At 42.8% G+C, this 25705-nt stretch overlaps 5 protein-coding genes across 5 annotated transcripts; 3 read left to right on the top strand and 2 right to left on the bottom strand.

Annotated features, from left to right (window-relative positions):
* Window positions 1–2603: 2603 nt before the first annotated feature.
* On the bottom strand, window positions 2604–7297 carry plrg1 (pleiotropic regulator 1). The gene is made up of 15 exons (XM_068321644.1): window positions 7162–7297; window positions 6818–6924; window positions 5892–6028; window positions 5747–5800; window positions 5567–5660; window positions 5352–5430; window positions 5171–5266; window positions 4983–5075; window positions 4754–4903; window positions 4547–4648; window positions 4269–4371; window positions 4077–4185; window positions 3451–3590; window positions 3168–3361; window positions 2604–3090 (listed from the first exon to the last, which is right to left on the bottom strand). Exons 1-15 carry the CDS (start codon window positions 7168–7170, stop codon window positions 3031–3033), a joined length of 1527 nt encoding a protein of 508 aa, XP_068177745.1. The 5' UTR covers window positions 7171–7297; the 3' UTR covers window positions 2604–3030.
* A 1127-nt stretch (window positions 7298–8424) lies between these two features.
* fgg (fibrinogen gamma chain) lies at window positions 8425–11482 on the bottom strand. The gene is made up of 9 exons (XM_068320542.1): window positions 11353–11482; window positions 11198–11248; window positions 10922–11105; window positions 10712–10796; window positions 10072–10202; window positions 9585–9718; window positions 9294–9478; window positions 8840–9117; window positions 8425–8748 (listed from the first exon to the last, which is right to left on the bottom strand). Exons 1-9 carry the CDS (start codon window positions 11413–11415, stop codon window positions 8567–8569), a joined length of 1293 nt encoding a protein of 430 aa, XP_068176643.1. The 5' UTR covers window positions 11416–11482; the 3' UTR covers window positions 8425–8566.
* Window positions 11483–15267: 3785 nt separating this feature from the next.
* Window positions 15268–16566, top strand: lrata (lecithin retinol acyltransferase a). The gene is made up of 2 exons (XM_068322132.1): window positions 15268–15819; window positions 16171–16566. The coding sequence occupies exons 1-2, from the start codon at window positions 15280–15282 to the stop codon at window positions 16300–16302; spliced, it is 672 nt and encodes a 223-aa protein (XP_068178233.1). The 5' UTR covers window positions 15268–15279; the 3' UTR covers window positions 16303–16566.
* Window positions 16567–17204: 638 nt separating this feature from the next.
* si:dkey-30k22.5 (lecithin retinol acyltransferase family protein) lies at window positions 17205–19127 on the top strand. Its single transcript, XM_068322256.1, has 2 exons — window positions 17205–17699; window positions 18664–19127. Exons 1-2 carry the CDS (start codon window positions 17205–17207, stop codon window positions 18817–18819), a joined length of 651 nt encoding a protein of 216 aa, XP_068178357.1. The 3' UTR covers window positions 18820–19127.
* Window positions 19128–23721: 4594 nt separating this feature from the next.
* Window positions 23722–24825, top strand: npy2r (neuropeptide Y receptor Y2). Its single transcript, XM_068321105.1, has one exon. The coding sequence runs from the start codon at window positions 23722–23724 to the stop codon at window positions 24823–24825; it is 1104 nt and encodes a 367-aa protein (XP_068177206.1).
* The last annotated feature ends 880 nt before the right edge of the window (window positions 24826–25705 follow it).

The raw sequence follows: 25705 nt of genomic DNA on the forward strand, positions 1-25705 counted from the left end.
TGGTCATTCACGTCCCTCACCTCTATTTTCACTTTAATCATCTCCCCCGTCAGAGTCGCGGCCACAAACTCATACCTATCCCTGCGCTCCCTGTCCAGGATCACGGCCGTGGAGATGATCCCCGTGTCGGCGTCTATTTCCAAGTCCTTGAACACGTAGGAGTCTCTGCTCTCTGAGATGAGGAATCCGCTGCTTGGCCCGTTTAAACCCGCTCCGAGGTCTCCGACGATGGTTTTGGCGGGCAGACCCTCTTTAACGGACAGCGTCAGGTTGAACACCTGCCCGAGAGACTGCGCGCAAAGCAGCGACAGGATGAGCGTCCGAAGGACCGAGGCGGCGGCCTTTACGCGTCCCATTCCTCCGTGACGCACGTCTTCCGTCGGCAGAAGTGTGGCTACATATTTCAATATGTCAGGATTATTCTTCTCAATCAAATGTCGGAGCAGAAGCTGCAAACCAAATCTGTTGAACGCACCATTTTAGCGCGATGCGCGCGTCATGATGTTCCGGCTCCAAACATTGCGTCGTAAATCTCCGATTTTGCGCACCGAGCGCCCGCAGAGTTCACCGGACTGCGTGAGATGAACGCACCACCTGGAGCGCGGCACGTCCCATGCGGGTCGCGTCCATCTGCGGCCCTGATTGCTTAAGATTTAATTAGGCCAAGAGATTATCGCGGTGCCGACAGGTGGTAGTAGCCGTTTGACTTGTTTAAGATCTCATGATGGACAGTAAGGAAATTAAATGATAAAAATCATGAAGGAGGAAACATAGAAGTAAAACTGAGGGTGAAATAAAAGTGAAAGAAGTTTTTCTTTTAGATGTAACCATAAAGTGTTCGAGTTGCGCCCTCTGCTGGTGGAAATAGAGAATGCATGCAGAACAAAGTTCTAAATCTTGCAACTTTCTTAGATCACAGAATTGTTCTTAGAGCTACATTAAAACATTCTGTAAACTAAAACAACCCTAATTCGGTTATATTTAATGTCTAAACTCAGTTTTAAAATATTTTCTGACTCTGTCGGAGCTGCTTTATGACACCGTTGTGTTACAAACGCCAATGTTTATGAGTTACACACATGATGTTTGTGACATTAAATTTTAAGTTTTACATCATTGTAAACACAGACTAAAATCCTTCTCTACAATCTCCTGCTCAACTAAAACATATTTGCTTTTTCTATTTAATTATAGGGGATGCGTTTAACGTTTATAACGTTTAAAACCTTTTTTACACCACAATAAATTAAAGAAATTCCTTAAAATGTGTTTGTTTTTTGCTTTTGCATACATATCTTTCAAATAAAACTGACATTACATGTATTATCCATAAAACATAACACACTTTATTTCATATGTCCAGTTTACACTTCGGATCTACACCAATGAAACTTCCAGGATGTAATATAAGAGCCCTCATTGGTCCTGCAGGGATCCGTCCTCCCATTGGTGATTAAAGATGCCGTAACCAAGCAACGGCAGTAACCTGAGATGTACAGCTCCGCAAACAAGCAGCATAGCGACTCTTTGTTTGGGTCGCTTCCCTCAGCAACTCGTCAGAATTAGAACTTACTTTCCTGTTTTTGTGGAGCAGCAGAGCGATGCCGGCTCACGTCATGCTCTCCTACCAGTGGGACGACCAGGTTCTGGTGAAAAAGATCCACGACCGCCTCAAAGAAGACGGACTGCCAGTGTGGATGGACATCGAAGGAGGGGTGACGGGGAACATAAATGACTCGTGAGTACAGGGAAATGTGTTTGCGTGGGCGATGAAATAGTGTCCGACTTGTAGATGAAGTCGAATCCTTGGCCCCCTCAGGATGGCTGCGGGCGTGGAGGAGGCCTTGGTCATTTGCCCCTTCATGACTCCGGCCTATCAGGCGTCCCGCAGCTGTAAGAAGGAGCTGAACTACGCCGACACCAGGGAGGTCATCATCGTGCCGGTCATGCTGGCCAACAACTGGGAGGCCAGCGAGTGGCTGGGGCTGATCACCGCCGGCCTGCTGTGGGTGGACTTCAGGTGACTTCAACTTCTTGGGACACTCCAGCATCGATTCAGTCCCGTCGCCAAATTTCACATCCGTCGGTGGTTTCCTCTTCCAGGACTGCAGGACGGGACGAGGACGACTTTGAGCTGTGTGTCAGGTCTCTGGAGGAGGAGATCATGTTCAACGCCGGCCACCTCCTGGCGATAGAAGAACCTCTGAGCGAACCGGATCATCCGGAACCGTCCAAGCCGTTCCTGAAGAAGAAACCGGGACGGAGGTTTCGCCACGCTCGCTCAAAGCTCTACATCCACGAGTCAGGTGGGCGGGGCTGTCAGCGCTAACGCTTGGGTCACTCAGGGTTCATCTAAATATTAAGAGATCTGGACATTGAAATTGAAGACTTTTGACGATTCTCTTTATGTCTCGACCCGATTTCTCAGACCAGCAGCCGTCCGACTTGACCGATGACAGCAGAAACACAGTGGAGCTCAGCGAGACGCCTGGTCGTCACGGTTACTGGCAGGAGATTAAGGGTAAAGGATGTAAATACTACAAGAACGCTGTCACCAGCAGATACCTGGGTGAGTACAGACACCAATATTCACAAACAGGAAGTACGTGAAAATGTGGGCTTTATTTAAACCGGAGCAAAATAAACTAAACGTCACATTCAAAGCTGGGAAAAAAAAAAAAAAAAGGGCTGATGTTTCATGATTTCGTCTGTCTGCAGGGTTGGACCCCGTCAGGAAACGGGTCCACTCTGAGTCCAGCCCGTCTTCAAGCGAGGAGTGGCTGCTGTTGGTGGATCCGACGGACCAGAGCCACCGGACGGCCGTCATCATCAAGAACAAACGCTCCGAGAGCTTCCTGACGGTTCAGGACGGCCGCCTCGTCGGACAGACGTCGTACAACCAAGACTGCAAATGGTTCTTAGAGTGACAACAGAACGTTGACCGATGTTCTCTACAACAGGGAGTTTTGTAAAAAATAAAAATGTTGGTGTCGTAAAAAGGAAAACAAATAAAAAAAAGAAAGAAAATTGTTAGTATCTTTTTCTCTTGAGGATTTCTGGCTTCCAGTTGACGGGGTGGCTTTCTTCCGTCTGCAAGAGAGAGAGAAAGCGAGGTTTTGAGTAACGTTCTGGTGGAACGCGGTCGGGAACGTGAAAGCAGGACTCACGGCGCTGTCGTCCTCTTTGTAAACTTTAATGGTCTTGTCGGCCTCGGCGGTGATGAGTCGGCTCTCTGAGTGGTCGAACATGCAGGCGAAGATTCCCGACTCGCTGTCCAGGGACCCCGGCTGCACGGCGGCGTGGATCCGCTGGAAGTTGTAGCCCGTCCTCCAATCCCACAAGTGGATGGTTCCGTTGTCGGCTAGGGAGGAAACGGAAAGGATTCTGATGAATGATCATTTTGAGCTTTTGTATTTGTGTCGTCATCATCCGTCATAAAAGAGCGAATACCTCCAGACACCAGCACGCCGTCCGAGTTGACAGCCAGAGTGTTGATGATGGCGTTGTGTCCGGACAAGTTCTGGATGAAGTTGCCGTCTGGGAACATCCACTGCTTGATGTTGTCGGCGGAACCGGAAGCGAAGGTGTATCTACGACACGGAGAACAAGGATGAGAACACGCCAGGCGGTGTTACAGTCAGGTGTGACGCCGGGTTCCATTAGCTGCAGCATCGACTCTAATTCAAGGTGCTAAAACAGAACAAGACAGCATGAAAACATCCGATGATGTCGACGCTCGCTTCGGATTTCAGACTCTTTCCGTGCGTGGATGAAACGCCATGCAGAATTTAAAGTGTTCTTCTGAGGCAGAGCGGGAAAACACCATCGGATGACGCGTTTAGGTTCCCCCCCGGGAGAAAACCCCGATTGGGTTCTAACAGTTTGTGCTGCCGTCTCCGCGCCGCATCGCTCTCTGACATAACGTGTGACTCTGCACGTTTGAGAATAACACACTGCCTCCATTGAAGCTGTGAGCATTACATCATCAGAAACTGATTGGTGTGCGGCGTGTGTTACCATGGCGATCATCTCCCATAAGTCTCACGCTCACACTGACGTCAGGCGGGTTCACTTACTGTGTGGGGTGCAGGACGACACTTCGGACAGACTTCTTGTGATTGGTCAGAGTAGCTCTGGTTTTTCCAGCAATCAAGTCCCACAGTCTGATGGTCGAATCGTGGCTTCCTGACACGAACAAACACCGACCAATCAGCTACGACTTCAAATTAGAATCAGGATTTACTGTTTAAATTAGAATCAGGATTTACCAGTGATGATCTGCGGTTCTGCAGCCTGACACCTGACGGTGGCCACGGTGTTGGTGTGACCTGTTAGCGTGTGGACGTTAGCTTTCGTCCTGATGTCCCACACCTGCACAAACAGGAAATCAGAGCAGATTAATCAGCAATCAAATCAGAACAGACATAATACTTGTGGGGAAAAAAAGTATTTAAATTCAATTGTGACCTTCTGGTTTTCCTTCTGTGATTTTAAATCACCTCATTTCAACATCGCCTTACGCTTTACGAGCAGAGAGCGATCTTACCCTCGCTGTGGAGTCTCGGCTGCACGTCACCAACACGTCGATAGTTGGATGTAGGTCCACATCATACACAGCACTAAGGTGTCCGTGGTAATGCCTGATCACCTAAATGCACATATTGATGTTTGAGGACAATCTAGGGATGCCAGTGAGATTCTTTTTTTTTTTTTTTGGCACACACTCGTCTAGAATCTCTTTATCACACCCTACCTTGTTGTACTCCAGATCCCAACACTTGACTTGCTTGTCTTCTCCACAGGAGAACAGGTAGGGGCTGCGATTGCTAACCGCCACACCGCGCACCGTGCTGATGTGTCCGGTCAGGGAGAGCTTCAGTTTCCCACTGGCTAGATCCCAGATCTGAGGGTGAAAGCAGCCGTTTGGTCATATCAGGAGCTTCCTAGAAGATTTCCAAAAATCCAGCACGAGCTCGACTCACCTTTATTGTTCTGTCAGCAGACCCCGTCACAAACCACTGATTCCCAGGCTCCACAGCAATGGACCTCACCCAGCCCAGGTGACCACTGATGACCTGTCAGAGAAAACACACGACAATCAAAAATGAGACCTCCGTTTGTGAAGCATACCATCCACACGTCCGGAAGAGCTAGAACACTCCATACTCACCCGAAATAATTTCCACGGGGGGTGCCACTGCGGTTTGGGCATTGTTGGTGCTTTCCGCACAAGTGAATTTCTGGTGCCGCCTCCCTCCATGAGTGACTAAAATAAAAACAATAGTTTTAAGTTCTGCACTCCTTTCAGGAATTTTATAGAAATGGCAGACAAGACATCAAAATATACCGACCAGAGCACCGGACCGCTCTGCCCCTCCTACATGACGATGGATGTCGACGACGCTGGCGGCCGTGCGGCTGGCATCCTGCCTAAGAGTCAACAACAGGTCACTGGTTGTTAAGTATTTGACCAGGCTGTATCAGGATACTGCAAACATACTCAAAATACATCCAATATTTAATGTTTGACCCACAATGCTACCAGAAGCGACCCACGGAGATTTACCTGGCTTGTGAGGGCGGTAAAGCCAGCGCCACGGAGTGGACTCCTGCTTCGCTTGGATTCCTGTGCAGCTTCGTTTCGGCCGTCAGAGCTACTCCTATTGACGCAAACACACAAGGAAAACCACATGAATAACACATATGAAAGCACAGAGTACGGCTAGATTAACAGCTGAGTACTTACCAGGACCGGAGGGGTAAGGGTGTGTCCCTGTGATCATGTATTCTGGGTCATCTCCTGATAGATATTAGGAAAAAACATAATTTAATGCCCAGAAAAAACACAAGAATATTGCTTTCAACTTCTTCTCCACGTGTATCGTCCTCACCGGGCTGTGTGTAGCTCTGCTGGCTCTGCATGAGGGCAGGATGCTGAGAGACTCTGTCTTTGCATTCCTTTAGGACGGGCATGTGCAAAACAGCACCGTACTCAGTCTTCAGCTTCACACCCATCTTTACCTTGAAGCTGCATAAACAGGACCGAATACATTAAACTGTTTCACAATGATACAACCAGATAAAGACAGGCTTTAACTATTGTGATCTGCTTCAAAATGGGATGCATATCTAGACACCAGCTTCCTGGATCCATCTGGAATCTTATCCCATTCCCTTTAGACCAGGGGTTTCAAACTCATTTTCACCGAGGGCCACATCAGTATAAGGGCTGTAATCAAACGGCCAGATGTAACTAATAAATATAACTAAAAGTAACTCAATGTAACGTAAAATAAATGTAACTACTCATTAATGTTAAATAACTCTGAATTTATTACTTAATCAAGTTACAAACATTACAGTTACACAGAAAATATATGTTTGTTGCTCTGTTATAAAATAAATCCCTTTAATTTGTCAGGTTATGAAACCCATAAAACTCCATCAATCAAGGATCAAACTATGGGCTCAATTACCACATTGTGGGAAATGTAGTTTTTGGTCAAAGCACACTTTTGACCTATTTATTTTTAGACAGTCTGACCTTTTATAGTATCGCGGGCCACATTTGGCCCCCGGGCCTTGAGTATGACACATGACCTTTAGACTTATGCCTCCAGCTGCATCCTTAAAAATCCACCAGAGTTTAAATCGCATGTAAAACCGACGACACGTGATTTGTCGAATCTTTTAAAGACACATCTGTACCAGACTATCACCTGGGCTCAGATTACACCCAGTTAAGATTTATCGATCCTTATAGAGTCGATATCATTACTTATTGCTCTCAAAACTGAATTATTTTAGCTAGTAGTACCTTTCGTCATCTTGTGCGACGGACTTGGCATGGTCCGACACAAACATGTCATGCGTCCTTTTGAGGGACCTGAAGACCAGAGTGTGGACCGAGTGTTTCTGGACATCCTGTGGCAGAAAATATATGTCTTTAAAATACATTTACGACTAAAAGAAGACAGAATTGTTTTCTAAGTTACTCCTTTCTTGTATACAGAACAAATATAAATCGATCATAAACATCGATGTAACGCTGTCCAGCAATTAGCCGGGCCCGGTGACGTTCAACAGCATTGAGAACGGGAGCAGAAAAAAAAAAGGGGGAAAAAAGAACTAACGGTGGAAATGTTTCACATCTCTACGTACCTCAGTCATCGTGGGAAAATGTGAACGTAATGAAATTTAACAAGAGACTTTTTTTTAAAAAGGTAACAACTTGGTTGCAGTCAAACAAATATCACAATCGCAAAAACATGACCACCTTCAAAAAAACCGTCCACTTCACAACCCGGAAGTAAACAAGAACGCTGTTCTTTGGATTCATTGAGCGCCGCCTGGCGGCCAGGAGGAGGAAGCTACTCAAACACTAATAAACTTTTCTAACTTCTTTGAAATTCTAATAATTTTTTTAAAATCTCACTTTAGATAATTTCCAGACCTCAATAACACTAAACTGTATCACTGACTGGGACTTTTCGCTGCAGTAGTTACTTAGACTTTTACGTAACATTAAAATATTGGGACTTTTATTTGAACCTGCACTAGTAAACATTTGTCTTTCCTTACTGGCACTTAAAGTGATTACACAAGTACTGACAATGTGTTCCATGTTGTCTCCCACTCTTTTTTTACAACCTGTAGGCCAGAATGGGAGAGCTGCCACAGCGAACAAACTTAGTTTTACCCCGCAGTGTAAACTTGATCGGGATCAAGCAAAAATATTTTAGTAAGACCTTAAATGTAATTTAAAAGAACCCCATAAATCCAGGTTTAAGTAAACGATCCGGATGCCTTAATTAACACATCTATTACTTATTGTTAATATGCACAGAATATAATGTGAATGAGTGCAAATAACAGTGAGAAGAGGACAAAGTGTTTATTCTTCGTCATGTACCAGGACAGAGAACATTCATAAATCATTATCCAGGCCTTCAATACCACAAAAATATACTAATCTGTGCAAAGTTCTTGCAAGGTTGACAGTTTATTTATTGTGACATCAATGTTAAAAACATTTTTTGACTAATAACTGTTGTTGATATAAAGGCATGCATGTGTGATGATGCACAAATGTTATTAGTTCGTACCACAAAGCAGACAAACTGTCCCGAACACCACGCTACACCAAAAAAGGAACCCGTAGTTTACCAATAAGTCTAAATCAAACATTGTGTAATGAATTGCACATTTACGAAATCTTAATTAAAAAAAAAAAAACTATTTCCATTGTTCAGACAGATCAAACGGACTACATATTCACGCTCCTTGCTACATAAAATCCAACTCTTATTGTTCAATTCATCATATGTGATGAAGATATGTGAATTGAGCTACTCATTCCCTGTAATGTGTTTATATACCAGAGTCGCTCCATTTATTTTCATGCAATTGAAAAGCCAAACCATCGATGGTTCAGAAAATACATTTATTTTTTTTGCTCACAACAACATGGAAACAGGAGCAGAATACTGGATGATGGAGACACACCATGAAGTCAGACACGTGATGAGCACGTTGACGTCTGAACTGCCCAAACCGATCTTCTTTTTTAGTTTTCGAGTCCTCCAAACTGTTTGACACCAGTCTGCTGTCCGCCTGCCGTGATGCGACTGAGGGGAATGATCTTCATGGTGGTCTCTTTCAGGGAGTACCAGCGGTCGTGCCATGTGACCCAAATAATGCCATTGTCATAACCAAATTCACCTGCATCCTTTTCTGTGTACCTTCCATCTAGATAAAGAGAACAAGGAAACTTTAGAGCGGGTCTGAAATGATTTATGCATGAATCCAGCATCATGGCGCCCTTCACGTGTTTTCTTACTCAGATAGTATTTGCCGTTCAAATGTGCAGCGTGGCATCTATTCATCCACCAGCCAGAGCCGTCCTGCAGAGCGCAGTTGCCGTCGTACTTGTCGTTGTCCCTGTCAAAAGTGCTGAACCAGATGCCGTTGTGAGACGTGTAGTGCTTGTCGCTGGGATCGTCTCCGAAGTCAAAGCCATCGAAAGCATCTCCGGCATCACCGCCGAAGTAGTAACCGTATGTCAGACGGTACTTGTCGTCCTCTGATCCCACTCTGAACATGTTGTAGTCGGCGTATCTGCAGAAAAGAGGCCGGAAATAGTAGCTGCTGATTTCTAGAAACCTTTTCAATCGTTTTTTTTTCTCCCCCCCCCTCACAGGGAACTTTAAAGGTCATGTTTACTCCGTCAGTCACCCCCCGTTGAGCTCCTCTTTACGTCACCCCTTATTGTCTCTGTGCATCAGTGCTCCTACCTCTTGTTGCCCTCCCAGTCCACCAGCTCTATCCTCAGAACCGTCGGGAGGCTGGAACTGGTGGTCAGGAGGTGCATCTTCTCATTACCGAGCCAGAACTCTGTGGAGTCGTCTGGTGAGAGGTAACCAAAGCCCTCCTTGTACTGGATCCAGTCCTTCTTGAAGTCCACGCTGCCATCGCGTCTCTGCGGACAGAGAACAATAATCAATTCCAGATTGAGAATTTTTTTTTTTTTTTCGTCTTTGAATATAAGACAAGAGAGTGCGAAGCTGATTAAAAGCGGCGCGTACCCTCTGAAGGACCGTGAAGCCACGTCCAAAGCTGTCGATCTCACAGTAGACCAGGAACTGCTGCGTGGCCTTCGCTGGCCTGATGTAGTAAAGACCGCTGACGGTGGCGCCCTTAGCTGCAACGTCCTGACAATCTGATTTAGAAAATAAGTAAATAAATAAATAAATAAATAAATAAATAAATAAATCGTTATTAAATATGTTGCAACAAATCCTAAAAATGTAAAAATGTTGTAAATCACAATGAATCTTTGTTTAGTCCTCACTTTTGATATCTCTTTTAATCATTAATTTCACACAGGAGTTGAAATGAGGTCACAATAAAGTTAATCTGTTTACCGTTGATACACTTTATTGATTTTAGTCTGTAACTAAACACTGAAGAAGAACAAGGACAAATGTTTACATGTGCAAGATTGAGAAACTTATTGTGAAATGGGAACGGCCTGAGGATCAATGGATTGATTTTTTTTTTTTTTTTTTTTACCTGTTCCTGTGATGGTCTGGATCTCCACGGTGTCTTTGCAGGATTCAGTACATTTCTGCTGCAGCTCAATGGAGAGTTGTTTTAAATCTGCCATTCTCCTCTCGTTGCTGGAGATTAAAGTCTGAAGTTCGCTGAGGAACAAGAAAGAAGATTTAAATGCATTCCATATAATTCACTCTTTTTATTTTACAAAAATGGAAGGAGATTTTTAAAATAATCGAGAGTAAGAAGATGAGAAGGAAGCATGACAAAGAACAGAATTCAATTTCAGGTTTTTGTTTTTCATGAGTCATGAGTCAATCTGACTTTTTCTGCCCATCGAGGGAAGATCAGTGGGTGGAAAGTCGACCCTTGATCTGCGCTCAGTCCTGAGTGTGTGGGTGAGGAAGGTTAGTGGGCATTGACCTAAAGGTTCAGGACGCTGCTGGAATTAAAATTAGTGAAAGGACAGAACCAAAAATGATTAATAAAGGTTTTTTTATTGTCGCTTTTAAGAACCTTCACATTAACCCTGGCATTTTTGCGACTTTAATCTTTCAAATTGAAATATTTGATCAATATTTCGCTTTGAAAAGGAGTGGAATATAAATAAAAGAAGAAGTTTTCATATGGATTTTCATTATGTCAGCCTTTCACTTACAAAATCTGTTGTTCCTGTTCAACGATGGTCTTTTCAAACCGAAGGATATCGTCCAGCATGCTTGTTGAGCTTTTGTAGTGCGAATCTGCAATAAACAGTCAAGGATGAGCTCAAAACATTCCTGATTTCTTTCAATCAAATTTCTGTGAGTCGGGTTGATTTGAATTAATGAGGAACTAGATGTTTAAATGCTTGCTGCAAACCGATTACCTATGGAACTCTTCTGAGCTGAAGTAACGGACTCTTTCATGTGGACGACTGTTTCTTCCGTCCCCTGGGTCCAGTTGGCAATCGTTTCAAGTTCATGTTGCAAATCATCCAAATCCTTGTTCACATTCGGCATATACCTCAGCATATAATCAGCTACTCCGCATGTAGTGGGACAATACTGGCCCTGCGCACAGACACAAGACGTGGAAAACATCACGAGGTGATCATGGGATTATAATCTGCATTATAATTTGACTTTTATCATTGCATACTTACAAATCCATCATTTTGGGTGCATGTTCTCACAATATTGTCACCTCTGATTTGCTGCACAAACACAAACACCATGCATTTAGTTGTTTTTTTTTTTGTTTTTTGGGTGCACAACAAATCCGCATGGGTGAATAAAAAAAGTTAATTCGACGACTCACCGCTGATGAGATGGAGAAAAGTAACAGAAGTCCACCGGCGGTGGCAAAAAGTGATGGAGTCATGTTGCTTTGACCACCAGTCGTGTCTTGTTGGAGACTGAAGAGCCGCTCGACTCGGTGCGATATTTATCCGAACAAGGTCCTGAGTTCAGTGTTTGATAAGGGGTTCAACTGCAAACATCCCAGTCAGCGCGTGGGACGAAGCTGTGACTCAGGCCTCCGACTGCAGTCACTTCCCAACATAACAGGGGAGATTTTAGAAGAACACAACCAAATGCAACTTACGAAGTTGTGTGTTTGTCAGTAATGACGACACAGCATTATGACAAACATGACAAAGGTTTTTTTTTCTGTTGTGCGTTGGAGCCGGACTAGTTTATTTACTTTTCCTGATACCAAAAAAGAGTCAGTGAGTCACTCTTTAAAGACAAGTTGTTCTTTCAACAAGGCCTCTATAATATTAATACGAGTGTGTTGTCCTTAGAGGTGAGTCACGACATTTTTTTTTTGTGAAGTTAAACAACAATAACCTGAGGTTAGACCAAAGATGAAGTCGGGTTGATTGACGTCGACCTCTTGCTTGAACCTCGGCTGCACCGGTCATCCGGTCCACTAGTGGCAGCGACACCACAGGAAACTGAAAGAACACGTCTCAAAATCTGTGAACAAACTTAAAACCTCATTAGTAAGACACACAGAAAAAGAACAGAGAGAAATAAAACTGTGACGGACGGTTTTTTTTTTTTTTTTTTAATCACTTGGATGCTGTAGATAAAAAACAAAGACTCATTTCATTTGTCTGGTTTGAATCTAGTTCAGCATGTTTTTTTTTGTTTTTTTTACCCTCCTAATGAAACAAGGTGCATTTTTCTCAGGATTAATTGTTAAGAAGCTCATGTGTAGCTGAGCTGCTGTTAATTGAACTGTAAGTGAACCCCCCCCCCCCCACACACACACACAAGACTCCTGCTGCACCTCTTGGCTCATCAATGAAATCAACCTTCAAAATGATCTCATATCAACATGATTAATCATCTCATCCTGGCTGGGCAAAGGTGAATTCAGAATGACGCGCTGATGCACTTCCTGGTCATCAAAAGTCAGACACGCCCCTTTATGTCCGATTATTTCCATTATGTTTATAACCGGTGACATTGGCTCCTACTCATACCTAAGCAGCAATTACCAACAGGACACCCAAATCATCATTTGGAGGTCGACACCGTCAATAAAATGAATTTTCTCACTGATAGTCTGTATGCTGAATTATTTTAACATGATGTGAAATCTGAATCTACGGGGTGTTGATGTCAGGTTTCACAGTTAGCATTAGGATAAATCTTTTTGCCATGTTGATGTGTTGAATATGGATGTTCAACTGTTGAGGCCTGTTGATTCCTTACTTTTTCACCGTCTTACCGTCTAAATTTTTTTTTTTTTAACAAATCACACCCTGTGCTACATCCTTCTCTTCTGACCGTGCCGGTCAGGTGACGTCCTGCGGTGTTATCTGGTCAGTATTTCACACGATGCCCAGCTGTTATTAATGGTGCTGCTGCAAACGCACCTTGTTTTATGACATTAAAACAAACAGCGCAGACGTGGTACATGAAGAGATATAAGAGCTCATCTGTGGGCCTTGTGTTGACTTTAGATGATAAATCTTAGTCTGTGTTCCTCTGTGTGACCTGGTTTTATAGTGTGGAAAGAAACAGGCCCAGGATGGGTATAAAGCCTGGCTGACCTGAGGATGAACTGCCGGGCCCGCGAACCTAAACGGCGCTGAACTTTAGCTGAACTGGCCTCTTTGTGTCGAAACACCAGATGGAAAGTGTCCTGTTCTCTTTCTAAGTGCCATGAAGACACGGGCAGTCGATCTGAAAAACCGAGTCCAAGACATTCAGACGTGTTCTGGACGGTTGTTGTTATTGTTACAACCAGACTTTCTTATACTGTTTGCACTTTATCACGGCAGAGGCTGACATTCCCGACCGCTTAGACTCAGGGTTTCCGAATCCTTTTCTTCCATGAAAACACAAACAAAGTTCATTTATAATCAACTTATGTTGCAAGGCTGAAAAACACGGTCAGCATAGTTTACAAGTGGTCTGACCAGGTATTAAATTTAAAGAGCCCCCATTGGCCACGATCGTAAGTCTGGAGCGGTTTGCCTGCGGTGTAAATCTCTCCTACAGAGGGCAAAGGTGTGCTATAATGCTGCCTCTGGGTTCAAACCGTGGTCAGACAGTAAGTCGACTCAGCTGAATGCCGACCGGAGGCGAAACATATCGAGAAGAGTCGACATCCCATCGTCCAAACACGGCAAATGATTCTAACTTAAAAGAATATGTCACGTGAATATCTCTCACTTTGTGCTGCGAAGATGTTTGCTGACCTTATATCTGCTCTGTGATTGGACAGGGGTCATGTGACTCCAGGAACTGTGCTTTAATAAAAAAAAAATAAAATAAAAAAAAAAGCAGAGCACAACTTTCATGTTATCACTAGATAAACACACGTTTTATAATCATCTGCTGACTCGGACATTTATAGCACCGGTTGGTTTATCTGTTGGTGCTTGTTCTGTGTGTCTCTAGATAGACAGATAAATCTAGATCAAGCTATCAAATTAAATTATGACGAAATAACCGGATTAGTGTTGACTTTCTGTTTATGATTAATTCAATAAATTGATAAATTAATTTTATCAATATGCTAGAGGCAAGAACTTTATTCAACATTAGAATTTATCAATGCAATCTTAATATTGTTAATTGTAGAGAAACTGTACAGAGCCACGCAGACATTAATCCTTCCTGGGTCACACTGCTTTTCTCATGTGCATTAAAAGCCACTTGAGTTAAATACCAGCAACTTCTTTTTTTTAATCTAGGTCAGCAAATGGACAAATGATTCAAAGACAAAATCAAAAAGGACAAAGTGTTTCTCAGGGGATTTTCTGGGGTTAAAAGATGATCTTGTAACTGAGGCCCGACGGGATTACGATAATCTGACCAAAGGAATGTTTGGTCCCATCAGATGGCTCCTCAGAGAAGATGCAGAACGTCTGACAAGACTTTCTTTTCTCACCCGGGGCTGATCTGAGGTTGATGAGGGTGCAGGACAAATTAGCTGAGTCTGCAAAGTTCACTTCTTTGCAAGGGAGGGTAATACGCTTAAGTCTAATGAGGTTGACCTGAGGGAGAAACAAAAAGCAGAGAATGTAAACACATAATGCAAACCGGGGAAACAGTAAAACGGATATTTATTTATTTAACTGAGGTCAGCAGCTAAACATCTGATGCCAACACTGGAACATTTAATAAGAGCTAAAAAAAAAAAAAGTGAGTTTAATTGTTTAGAGAGTTGCAAGTGTATATAGGATAAAAATGTTATATTGTCCACAAGAAAATAAAAAAAACATCTTTACAGTTAGAGCAAGACATTGTAACGTAATCCCTGAGTGTCACTTAATATTATTATTATTATTATTATAGATTTTAGGATCAGTAGTCTGATGATCTAGGAATGTGATGGTATTTGATGCGTTCCTTCTCATGACGTCATAACATGAAACAACCAAAAGAGTAACTACTTTTACCCGCCAAGCCAACATTCACCTTTTTTTACGCAGAGGTCATGCGAAGTGACACCTGATCCAGAACCGGTTCTGTCCTCTCCTGCAGTTTAAAGTGTTTTGTGGTGAGAAACGCATCTGGAAAACAACAACAACAACAACAACAACAACAACTTCACCAGATGGGTCGTCTGGGGGTGTAAAAGTAGGAGAATGCACACGTGCACACGGCCACTCGTGTCCAATCGTGTCCCCCCTCCCCTCAGGTTTCTCTCCTCCTCGTGGCAGTGAGGATAAAAAGGCTCACCCGACTCCAGCATGTTGACAGATTTCCCCAGGAAACCCTCACCATGCTGCAGCTGCTGACATTCCTGGTGGAGAAGCTCTCCCTTCTCTCCCAATTCAAACTTTTCGAGTCCGGCTGGTCGGGTTATGAGGACCAGGACCGGGAGCGCCACGCGCAACGCTGCCCTCCACCGACTCTCCGAAGGGGGGACCTCCTGGAGGTCCCCAGAACCATCTTCACCCACTATGGCATTTATTTAGGAGAGCATAAAGTCGCTCATCTGATCCCCGACATCCTCCCCGCGCTGACAAGCGACAAGAAGCTCATCAGTTCGGTCATCACCAACAAGAGGCTCATCCTCGGCTGCATGTACAAGTGCGCCACGGTGCGCGTCGACACACTGGAAGACTTCGCGTATGGCTCCAAGATACTGGTCAACCGCATGGATCAGAAGAAGCACAATCACGTTTTTCCAAATGAAGACGTCGCCAAGAGAGCAGAAAACCTGATCGGAGCGATTCCATACAGTCTGCTGTGGAATAACTGCGAGCACTTCGTGACGTTTTGCAGATATGGATCTGCAGCGAGCCGCCAGACAGAGAAGGTAAGAGTCCTGAAAGTTCACCTGAGCGCCGGAGGAGACTGAAGGTACCACACTGGAGATGATGCGTTCAGGGGATCCTTTAAAAATGAGTGTAGATTACAAAAAAAATTGCAGATTAATGATCTGATAAATGGGGAGACATGAGACATGAGTGTCAAAACGCGACTGAAGCAGTTAAACCATCACAGGTCACTGGTGAGAGCGGGTTGTTTCCATGGTTACCTCCAAGCGCGCAAGAATCCAGACGTTTGTAGAAACTACATGTAATCTCACTGACAACCAATAAGAAATATTCAAGAAATGTGAGTTTATGACGCAAAGTGTGTAATAATCTCTTTCTTTCTGTTTCAGTTCTGTGAATGCTTGAAGTCAGTCATCGCAGCGGCGCTTCTGGGTGTGATCTACATCGTGTGTTTCGGTCTGGCGCCGTCAACTACATTACCCACAATCCTCGTTCCCTTTGCCCTCTGGATGGCCGGTTAACGGAGGGGTCAAACAACCGAAAAACGAACTCTCTCATTCTCCCCCCCCCTCTCATTTCGATGTTGACGTGAGGCGTTCAAGTCTGCAGGACAAACGTGAATTTCTTTCCCGCTGAAGATCATGAAATAGAAATAGAAATCCTTATCAGCTGTTTTGTTTTTTTTATATTGTTGTTGCAAACATCCTGAGTGTGAATAAACCAGGATTATAATATAATGTTGTAAATATGACAAATGTTGAATAAACATTTTATTTTTAATAGCGTGACTTGAGTCAGTGTTAACTCCTACTTGTCCGTCTATATAAATGACACATGTGCAAAAATCCAGTGACATGCTAACGCACCACGGCTACACACTCTGGACTCATAATAAATATTTATTGATTTTTTTGATCACATGTTTATTTATTTATAGACTATAGGCAAATGCTGATTCATCACAGGAAATTTGCATCACCAGAGTGCAGATTTATTTCACTTTAGCTGCTACTTATTAGTTATTCTGGATTTATATAATAATTCCTTTTTTTTTTTTCATGTCTAGACTTTTTAAAACAACCAAGAAATTGCTGAATAACGATGACACAAGTCTCCAGGGCAGCAGCACATTCTAGACAAAGGCTTTTTATGTAGAAATGATGGCTCAATATCGCCGACCTTTTAAAGGAGGATTGAACGTGTTGCGGAGTCGGCCGTCTTAATAAGAACCCCTGACCTTAATACACAGCCAACCGAACAATGCCTGAGTTTCAAACTGCAGAGAAGTGATTATAAAGCTCCTTTGTTTCTGTCAAAATCATATTTAAAAATTGACCAATGTTTAATCTCGCTAACCACTCCGGCCCTGCCCACTTCTAACTTGATAAAAAGGGTGTTTGGTAAATTTGTCTACACTGCCATCATGTTTCTTTTCCAGCTGCTCAGCTTCTTCCTTGTGGCTTGCAAAGACGAGGAGAAGGAGGAGGACTCCAAATACGATCTATCCCTCTACAAACGTGGGGATTTACTAGAAGTTCCCAGGACTTTATTCACCCATTTCGGCATCTATCTAGGGGACGATCGCGTGGCTCATCTCATTCCGGACATACTGCCTGTTTTTTCCAATAATAAATCTGCTATTTCTAAAATGGTGACAAATAATCGCCTGGTGTTAGGGGTTGTGGCCAAAGTGGCCAGCGTCAGAGTCGACTCGGTGGCAGATTTTGCGTACGGATCGCAGATTCTGGTCAACCACATGGATGAAGTGTGCAGCGAGCCACCTCTGGATGGAGAGGAGGTGGTCAGAAGGGCGGAGAAGCTCCTGGGCTCCGTCGACTACAGCTTACTGTGGTACAACTGTGAACACTACGTCATGTACTGCAGATATGGGATGTCCATCAGCTACCAGACATACCAGGTAGAGACCCGGGCCTCCTGCCAGGACAGAGGTCAACAGATATGCTAACGTATTCATACTGATAAAAGGTGGTGAAAAGATTCTTTTCTACAAGTAGAAACCAGAAATAACAAAACCAACAGACCTCAGAATGTGTGAAAAGGAATTCTGAATCTTCACCAATTATGTTTTGGTCTTTAGGTCAAATTAAAGTGACTATTGCATTGAAAAACCAAAAATTTGCAAGTTAGATATTTTAATCACAGATCTGAAGCCTCATATTAATATTATAAGACCACAGAAATGTTTTAGAATGAACTAATTTAGGAGCGTCTGGGTTGTCTGACCGTTTGAGCACCTCGACAAAAATCACCTCTTTTAATGATTGCTATTTTAACCCAAACTTCAAATTCCTCTGGACACATTTTAATGATTAATTCCTCTCACAAGACCTTTTTATAGTTCTGTCTTTAGATCCCAGTTGGAGTCAGAGTTACTGCTGGTCTAGATTTAAGAGTCCCACAGAGTCCCTGTCTTTGCATTGTTGAGATTTGCTGCACGAGAGAGGTCACGTGCACACGTCATAGGTTTAAGGTTTATTGCACGTGCAGCATTTTCGACGTCCTCGGTTGTTTCCCTGGATTATTTAGTGAAAAACAGATTACGGGACAAATTTCCTGTAACAGGCGGCGTTAATCTAAATGTACTTATGATGGCGTTTTCTGTGGAAAACAAACCTGCACTGAAAGGCTTCTTTAATGAGTGAATTAAAATTACTTGAGGGTATTTTCACAGCAGAGAGTTGTTCACTACGGTCCACAGGAGTGGAGATTAAATGTGTTCATTCGTGAGACGAGTGGCTCCATCTAGTGTTGTTTAATCCCAGGTTATTGTTATTGCTGTTCTGGAGGGAATGGACCCACTATTAATTGTTTGTGATATTCATCACCTCTGATCTCTAACTCTAATTCTCTCTTTCTTACAGTTCTGCACTGCAGTGAGGAAGATTGTTTGCAGCAGGATGAATTCCTATCTGACTGCCCTGTGTGGCGTGGGACTCTCCCTGTATCTGGGCTGCGTGACCCCACTGACGGTCTTACCCACCCTGCTAGTCTCCTTCACCATCTGGATGGCGGCCTAATGAATCTGGAGGAGGGGCTCGAGAGAAAAGACTCTGATTTTACGCAAGCAGGAGAGAAAATGAAGCCCTGTGGTTTAGCGAAGCGACTAAAGACACCGGCTCGGCTTGGACGAAGTGCAATAACACGGTCTTTTAGGTTTGTTGTTTTGAAAAATGTGGAAAGTGTTTTGTGAGTCATGTTTAATGTGTATCTACCTGGTTACTGTCATCAGAGCTCCTGAACGTACAGGTTTATATTGAACAAAATTCATCACAAAAATCTTCTTTGTAAGACAAAAACGTTTCCCTTCATGTTTAAAATGAATTACGGTATCTCTAAACTTATAACATGTAACTTATTTATGGAATTATATATATATATATATATATATATATATATATATATATATATATATATAAATAAAATTATTTTATTTTTAAATAAATAAATAAATAAATATATATATATACATTTTCTCTGCTGTACAATGAATATATAAGAACAATAGCTGAATAAAGGTTTTGGGGAAAAAAAATCCCACTTCTGACGAGACTTTGTTAGTTTGCAGAATGTGAATGAATTTTTCCAACAGGCTGTGAATCCGTTTAGATCGGCTGCGATGGAGCTCAAGGAAAGACTACCAGTGATAAAAATGTGTAAATCCTCATTTTCGTTTCATGACGGTGGGGACGGATGCATCCAGACAGATTTGTGTCGTTTAAAAGGATGAAGCCGACTTCAGAATGAAATTAATAGTTAAAAATCACAGTGATGCTTTTAATGAGCTGGAAGAAACAGCAAGTCTTAAAAGACCTTTTTAAACATGTTTTTTTAGCGTACTTTGTTGTTAAAATTTAGTTTTTCTCAAGCCATAACCCCCCCCCTCCGGCAACACAATCCTTCTTATGTACAGTTATGGAAATGTTCACCACTAGGAATTAGATCGCTGCGACGGACATGTGTGGAGAAAAAGAAAGAAACAGTCCCAAGCCCCTTCTCCTCACATACGACCACCTGTTGCCAGATACAACTGAAGCCTAATTAGACCTGGAGGTGAGATTATTTTTTCTGATACCGTTTCCATGGCATTAATCTCACCCCCCTCAGAAGCTCTTCATCCTCAGAATGAAACTGGAGACAGAATCCTTTTCACCCGGCTGTATCCCTGCCAGTCTGGGATAGCAACCTGTAAAAAAAAAGAGATTCCGTTCCAACTGGATGACGTATCGATTTAACCTGAGCAGCTCAGGTGGATTAAAAAGAGTAAATGAGGGATGATTGGTTTGTAGGAACTAATCCAGCAGAGGAGGACCGTATTGATTCAAGACCTATTGAGCTAAGGCCACATGTTTTGTTTAGATAATCTTCCTCTCCTTTTCCGTTTATTTTTGTTTAAGGACTTTCTTTTTTTTTAAAAAAGGAGGTAATGTGGATTAAGACGAGGGGGGGGGGATCTGTGGAGCATCCATATGAGACTTCATTCATTATAAACAAGCACCTACGCTGAGCTAGATTGCTGCCTTTAGTTTATTTCGATGTAAAACTGAAGTATTATAAAGGGAATAAAAGAGGGAAGCTTGTTGCTTTACCACTATTATTTTTGTGCTCAAGGTTGGAAATTTTAATTTGATCTCAAATACTGTACCGGAAATAGATGAAAGAATGAACATGAATAGATCAATGGGGACAGAAGACATAAAAGGTTGCAGGTTGAATTTGCTCATGAACATTAGTCATGTGCACCGTCGTCTGATCCCCTCTCCCCCCCCCATGCGTCGGCTGTGTCTTTTTTTTATTTTCTGGTTTCTGGTATTGGATCACAGTTTACTCTCTTCCTGTTCTTCCTGGTTTCCTGTTGTGGTTCAGCATGCAGACAATCTCACTTCATCTCAGGTGACCCTGCAAAGATATGTAGTAAAAAAAATGTAAGATGAATGTTGACAACATGCACAGATGTGCAGCTTTGTGCATCCAGGTCAATACCTGAGAATGAATAGGCTATTCCCTAACAGGTAGCTTTGCATATTAATGTATTTGCTGTTCAGGATGATTAATGTGTGTCGGACATGAAACCCTCTGCAGGTACTTAGGTATGCAGGAAGTTTACATGTAGCGCCTCTGTAAATGATAGGAAATCAATAATCAGTTACAATTCTGTCATGTTACGTTCCCGTCATTCTGTATAATTTATTAGACTACAAAACAATAAAAAGATCATTAAAGAAGTGTTTTCTTGCACTATAGTTTGTCATTTGTGAGCATTGTCTTTGTGTCATCACCGCAGGTAAAGAGCAAAGTTAACTAACAAATTTAGTCTCATTTAATCCTCTGAGGTAATTTTTGTGGCATTCATTTGTTAAACATGACTTCACTGATTCTCAGACAGGAAATTTGGATTTTGCAGCATCACCAGAATAAATGTAAGATTAGATGAGTGATATTTGTATCACAAATTGAATGTAATACAAAAATAAGATTTGAATGAGAGACATAAATTAATATTCAGGAAAATACATAAAAGTTACTTTTATGGTTGTAATTACACCAACAGTTTATCAAATTAAGTGTGTGTGAAAAGCACGGACGATAAAGTTTTCGTAGTTTTTAGTGTCTTTCAGCTCATTGTTTTGGTTCCCTCCCAGTGATGTCATCGACTTATGATTCCAGGCATCCTCTGCATGTGTGTGTGTGTGTGTGTGTGTGTATGTGTTGGTATTAATGCATTTAGGTTTATAATGCATCACAGAAGGCATCGAATCTGCAGAGATTTCATTAAAGAACCACAACAGATGAAAATGAAGGAATACATTTGCAAAGAAAAGAAGAGTTGTGCAGAAAGTGGAGCGCATAAACATCAGGTAGACATGATTATGAAGACCTTGAAACACTCCCTCACGGTTCTGTAAGAATATTTCGTGTGCAGAAGATCATATTAAAACAAGAGATCAGTGGGGAATCTCTCATCCAGTGTCTTCTCACAGCCTCTTGTCTCATTATTTCACCACCTGTGGTTGCATTGAGGTAGACGTGAGCTTTTTCCAAGGATGCTGCATGACAGTAATTCAATTTCCAATGACCACATGGTGTCTTGCTTTATAACAGTTATAATTAAATTCTGAGCTCTATTACCAGTGCAGCAGTTTAGGGTCAGTTACTTCATTCTGCACTGAGTCAATGACCTCTGTGAAAAATGCTGGAAAAGCAGAGTTTTATTGGATGACAAAAATGTATTTATTTATTTTTTAAATGGTTGAGTTCAGATTATAGGGCCTCTGAACTTCATGTAAGTGTTGGTGCTGTGATAGTGGACCTCTCGCCCTGTTCGTGCTGGGATGAACTCCAGCCGTGACATTACGCAGAGCGCACAGATAGAACTGATTTATGGGTTTGGATGATTCATTTGCCTTCAGCTCGACGCTCTCTGGGTCTCCACTCTGCTGTGACATCCAAACCTTTTTTATTCCCACTTGAGTTTGAAGTAGTTTGTGTCCTTCTTTCTTTCTTTCTTTCTTTTTTTTAACTGGTTGAGGATTGTCTCCATTAGTTTTGCATTTAATCATCATCTTTCTCATGATTTCCGGATCACACACACACATACACACATTCACACCAAACATCCCGGCTTTCCACGCTTTTCCACGGCAGGATTGATCTGAGCAGAGATTTTAAGTAAAAACATTAAAAAGAAGAAGAAAAGAAAACAGGTTATTGATTGTTTTTTGTTGGAAACATTTCATCAACATGACATGAAACATATTTAAATATTTAGTGCAGGTAGGAGGAGGCATGTCGTTTGTCATTCCGTCGCTGATGAAGAGACTCGATTTGAGGATGATGATGATGATGATGATGGGTTAAGAACGCGCTTCCTTCCTCTCCTCCGTGCGTCTCTCCAGCCTCACTGCGCCCTCAGTGCCAAACGGCGGCGGTGCGCACCGGCAGATGCGCGCACGTCGCTCCTCCTGAACGACCGTCGCTCCGTCCGTCCGCGCACAAGTGTTTCATGTGGTCTCAGGTAACTGGGTGTCACAGAAACGAGAGGAAAAGATGCCAGAAGCTGTCACTAAAGTCAGCTGGAGGCAGAAACAACCGCTGGACTGTGGAAATTGTACCCTGCAGATTGAGGTGAGTGAAAAAGAAACGTGCTGGTGTTTAGTTTCATCTTCCGATCCGGACAATTGAAAGAAAAGTTCATGATTTTGCTTATATATCGATCCATGTCAGGTTTTTTTCCCTTCTTGTTATAATACAGTTTTATTGATTAATAACCTGTTTATCAATTAAAGTCACCTGACTGAGCGGATGGCAGCCTGTAAGGTTACAGTACTCATAAAGTCATTTAGGAATTGTCGGCAGGATGTCAATCCTCACTCTGAGCTGCTTCTGTTATTTGAATATAAGAGGAGGGATCATAAAAATGCATTCATCATCCCGAGTTTTTCCCCCTTCTGGATCCTTTTTATGCTTGGAATAAACTGGTGACTGACAGAAGAACTCGTGGATACTGTATGTGAATTATCGGATAATAGAGGGATGGATCAGAAAACGATCCACTAGGTTACATCTAACATCTTTGAAACAGATCCATGTCTCCAATAAGCATCGCTGCTACATTTATCTTATTTTAACTAGACTCCCATTTCCCAATTCCAAAATGTGCTGCCATGTTTAATTTTAGTTTCATGGGGAAAAGCACTTAATATCTTTCAAAGCTCATTTGTTCTTTATTTGTTATTAAGCCAGACGGTTAGCAGGAAATTAAATCTCAGAATGTACAATTATGCTGGAAAACACTCAGCAGAAATTATTCCTGCACTGATGAAATACATTTTCACACGCTTGGGGAAAAAAAAAAATTGCACCATGTTCTGTATCTTGTTTGCTGTTTTTTTTGACAGAGTGACGTATGGGGAATGCTGGCCATGGATACATCGGTTCAACTAAACATGACTGGAGTGGAAGATTCACATTTGGAACCAAAATCCTCCAACTGTTGCGCACCTACAGCCCAGATGGAGGAGAACTTCATGAAGCTGGACGACAGCACCAAACTGTTAGGAGTTCAAGTCGTCCTCATCCTCGCTTATAGCACAATCATAGTGTTTGGAGTCACCGGAAACTCCCTGGTGATCTACGTCGTGTATAAGTTTAAAAATCTACGAACCGTTACCAATTTCTTCATTGTGAACTTAGCCGTGGCCGACCTGCTGGTCAACACGCTGTGCTTGCCTTTCACCCTCGTCTACACTCTGTACGGCGAGTGGAAGTTCGGCCGGGCGTTGTGTTTCATTCTTCCCTTCGCTCAAGGAATGGCGGTGCACGTTTCCACCGTCACCATGAACATCATCGCCCTGGACCGCCACCGCAGCATCGTCTACCACATGGAGTCCAAGATGTCCAAAGACATGTGCGCCGTGGTCATCGCCATCACGTGGGCCGTCAGCGCCCTGCTGGCCAGCCCGCTCGCCATCTTTAGAGAATACGGGACGGTCGACCTCTCGCCGGACCAGTCTATCGAGGTGTGCGCCGAGAGGTGGCCAGGAAGTAGCATGAACGGAAGCATCTACAGCGTATCGGCGCTTCTGGTTCAGTACGGCCTCCCCCTGGTCATCACCTCTGTGGCCTACATCCGCATCTGGAATAAACTGAAGAAGATGTGCGGAGGTCGAAATGACCGCCATCGGCGCAGGAAGAAGACCACCAAGATGCTGCTGACTATGGTGGTGGTCTTCGCCGTCAGCTGGTTGCCTTTCCACGCCTTCCAGCTGGCGGTCGACATCGACAGCAGCGTGCTGTACATGAAAGATTTCAAGCTGCTTTTCACCGCGTTCCACATCGTGGCCATGTGCTCCACCTTCGTCAACCCCATCCTCTACGGGTGGATGAACAACAACTACAGGACGGCCTTTCTGTCCGTGTGTCGGTGCTACCAACTCTTCTGTTCAAGGTCGCGACGCCCCCCGGGAAGAAAGACGCAAAGAGACAAAAACAGGAGCTGTCTGGATTGCAAGTCGTCGTATGTATAAGTCGTAATGTTGATCCGTGATCCTACGAGGAAAAAGTGAAATCTACATTTGGATTGTGGATGCCTCAAAGTGGGGGTTTGTGACCAGGAAGTTCCAAACCCCCAAGTTCCATTACCAGTAGATTCCTCTCATGTCAAACTATGATAAAAATTCCACTTTTAAATACTTTGGATTTTTGAAACTTGATGTAATAAATTATATGACTCAAATATTGCCTTCAGAGTGCCTTGAATGTACAACTTATGTAATTTTAGACTAATATTTCCAACATAAATTTCTGGCAGCACTGATTCCTTATTGGTCCAAGCTGCAGAATCTAAGTCTTCTTCAGGGCCTTCGGAACGGTTGGATTATACACAGAATGTCCTATCTTATAGTTTTAGGTTGACCAGGGCCTTATAAAGTCTGAAATAACACCTATATGTTCTATAAGAATTGTATGCCTGCTCACAGGCACTAGCGTCATTCTATAGCATCATTATGAGGCTGCATAATGCAGCTCCATGTACAACAGGGATGAAATACAGTCTAATGTATGCATCTCTTTTATCCCTTAATCGCTACACGTGTGATAGGATGATGCTTCATGCATACTTTATAATCACCTTCATTTGTGGTAAATTCTAATAAATCATTTTCAATTTTCAATGTAATTGTTCTTCTACTGGGAGAAATTAAAACAAAGCCATCAGCTAACACAGGGTGATTAAATTCCAAACACCCTGTTTCCCTTTTTTTTTCTCTGACATTAAAACTTCAGGTTTCCTCCATCCAATATTTAATCAACTTTTTTTTTATATTCCGAGGGAAGCAGCTGAATATGAAAATGGCAAAATCGTGACTGTGCTACCTGGTAGCATTCCTCCAAAAAAAAAGGCTC

The sequence above is a fragment of the Antennarius striatus genome, chromosome 8 (genome assembly GCF_040054535.1).
Source record: "Antennarius striatus isolate MH-2024 chromosome 8, ASM4005453v1, whole genome shotgun sequence".
NCBI lineage: Eukaryota > Metazoa > Chordata > Actinopteri > Lophiiformes > Antennariidae > Antennarius > Antennarius striatus.

What these genes read in the sequence shown, in the direction of transcription:
- fgg (XM_068320542.1), bottom strand. Translation starts at nt 11,415, where the DNA reads ATGACTCCATCACTTTTTGCCACCGCCGGTGGACTTCTGTTACTTTTC. An exon ending in AGCTCAGAAGAGTTCCATAG is followed by an intron (nt 10,797 to 10,921) that starts GTAATCGGTTTG and finishes TGTTTATTGCAG; the next exon opens with ATTCGCACTACAAAAGCTCA. An exon ending in GCTTCACGGTCCTTCAGAGG is followed by an intron (nt 9,479 to 9,584) that starts GTACGCGCCGCT and finishes CTCTGTCCGCAG; the next exon opens with AGACGCGATGGCAGCGTGGA.
- npy2r (XM_068321105.1), top strand. Translation starts at nt 23,722, where the DNA reads ATGGATACATCGGTTCAACTAAACATGACTGGAGTGGAAGATTCACAT.
- plrg1 (XM_068321644.1), bottom strand. An exon ending in GCAGAGCTACACACAGCCCG is followed by an intron (nt 5,801 to 5,891) that starts GTGAGGACGATA and finishes AATATCTATCAG; the next exon opens with GAGATGACCCAGAATACATG. An exon ending in GTCGTCCTGCACCCCACACA is followed by an intron (nt 3,591 to 4,076) that starts GTAAGTGAACCC and finishes TCCGTGTCGTAG; the next exon opens with ATACACCTTCGCTTCCGGTT.
- lrata (XM_068322132.1), top strand. Translation starts at nt 15,280, where the DNA reads ATGCTGCAGCTGCTGACATTCCTGGTGGAGAAGCTCTCCCTTCTCTCC. An exon ending in CGAGCCGCCAGACAGAGAAG is followed by an intron (nt 15,820 to 16,170) that starts GTAAGAGTCCTG and finishes TTTCTGTTTCAG; the next exon opens with TTCTGTGAATGCTTGAAGTC.
- si:dkey-30k22.5 (XM_068322256.1), top strand. Translation starts at nt 17,205, where the DNA reads ATGTTTCTTTTCCAGCTGCTCAGCTTCTTCCTTGTGGCTTGCAAAGAC. An exon ending in TCAGCTACCAGACATACCAG is followed by an intron (nt 17,700 to 18,663) that starts GTAGAGACCCGG and finishes TCTTTCTTACAG; the next exon opens with TTCTGCACTGCAGTGAGGAA.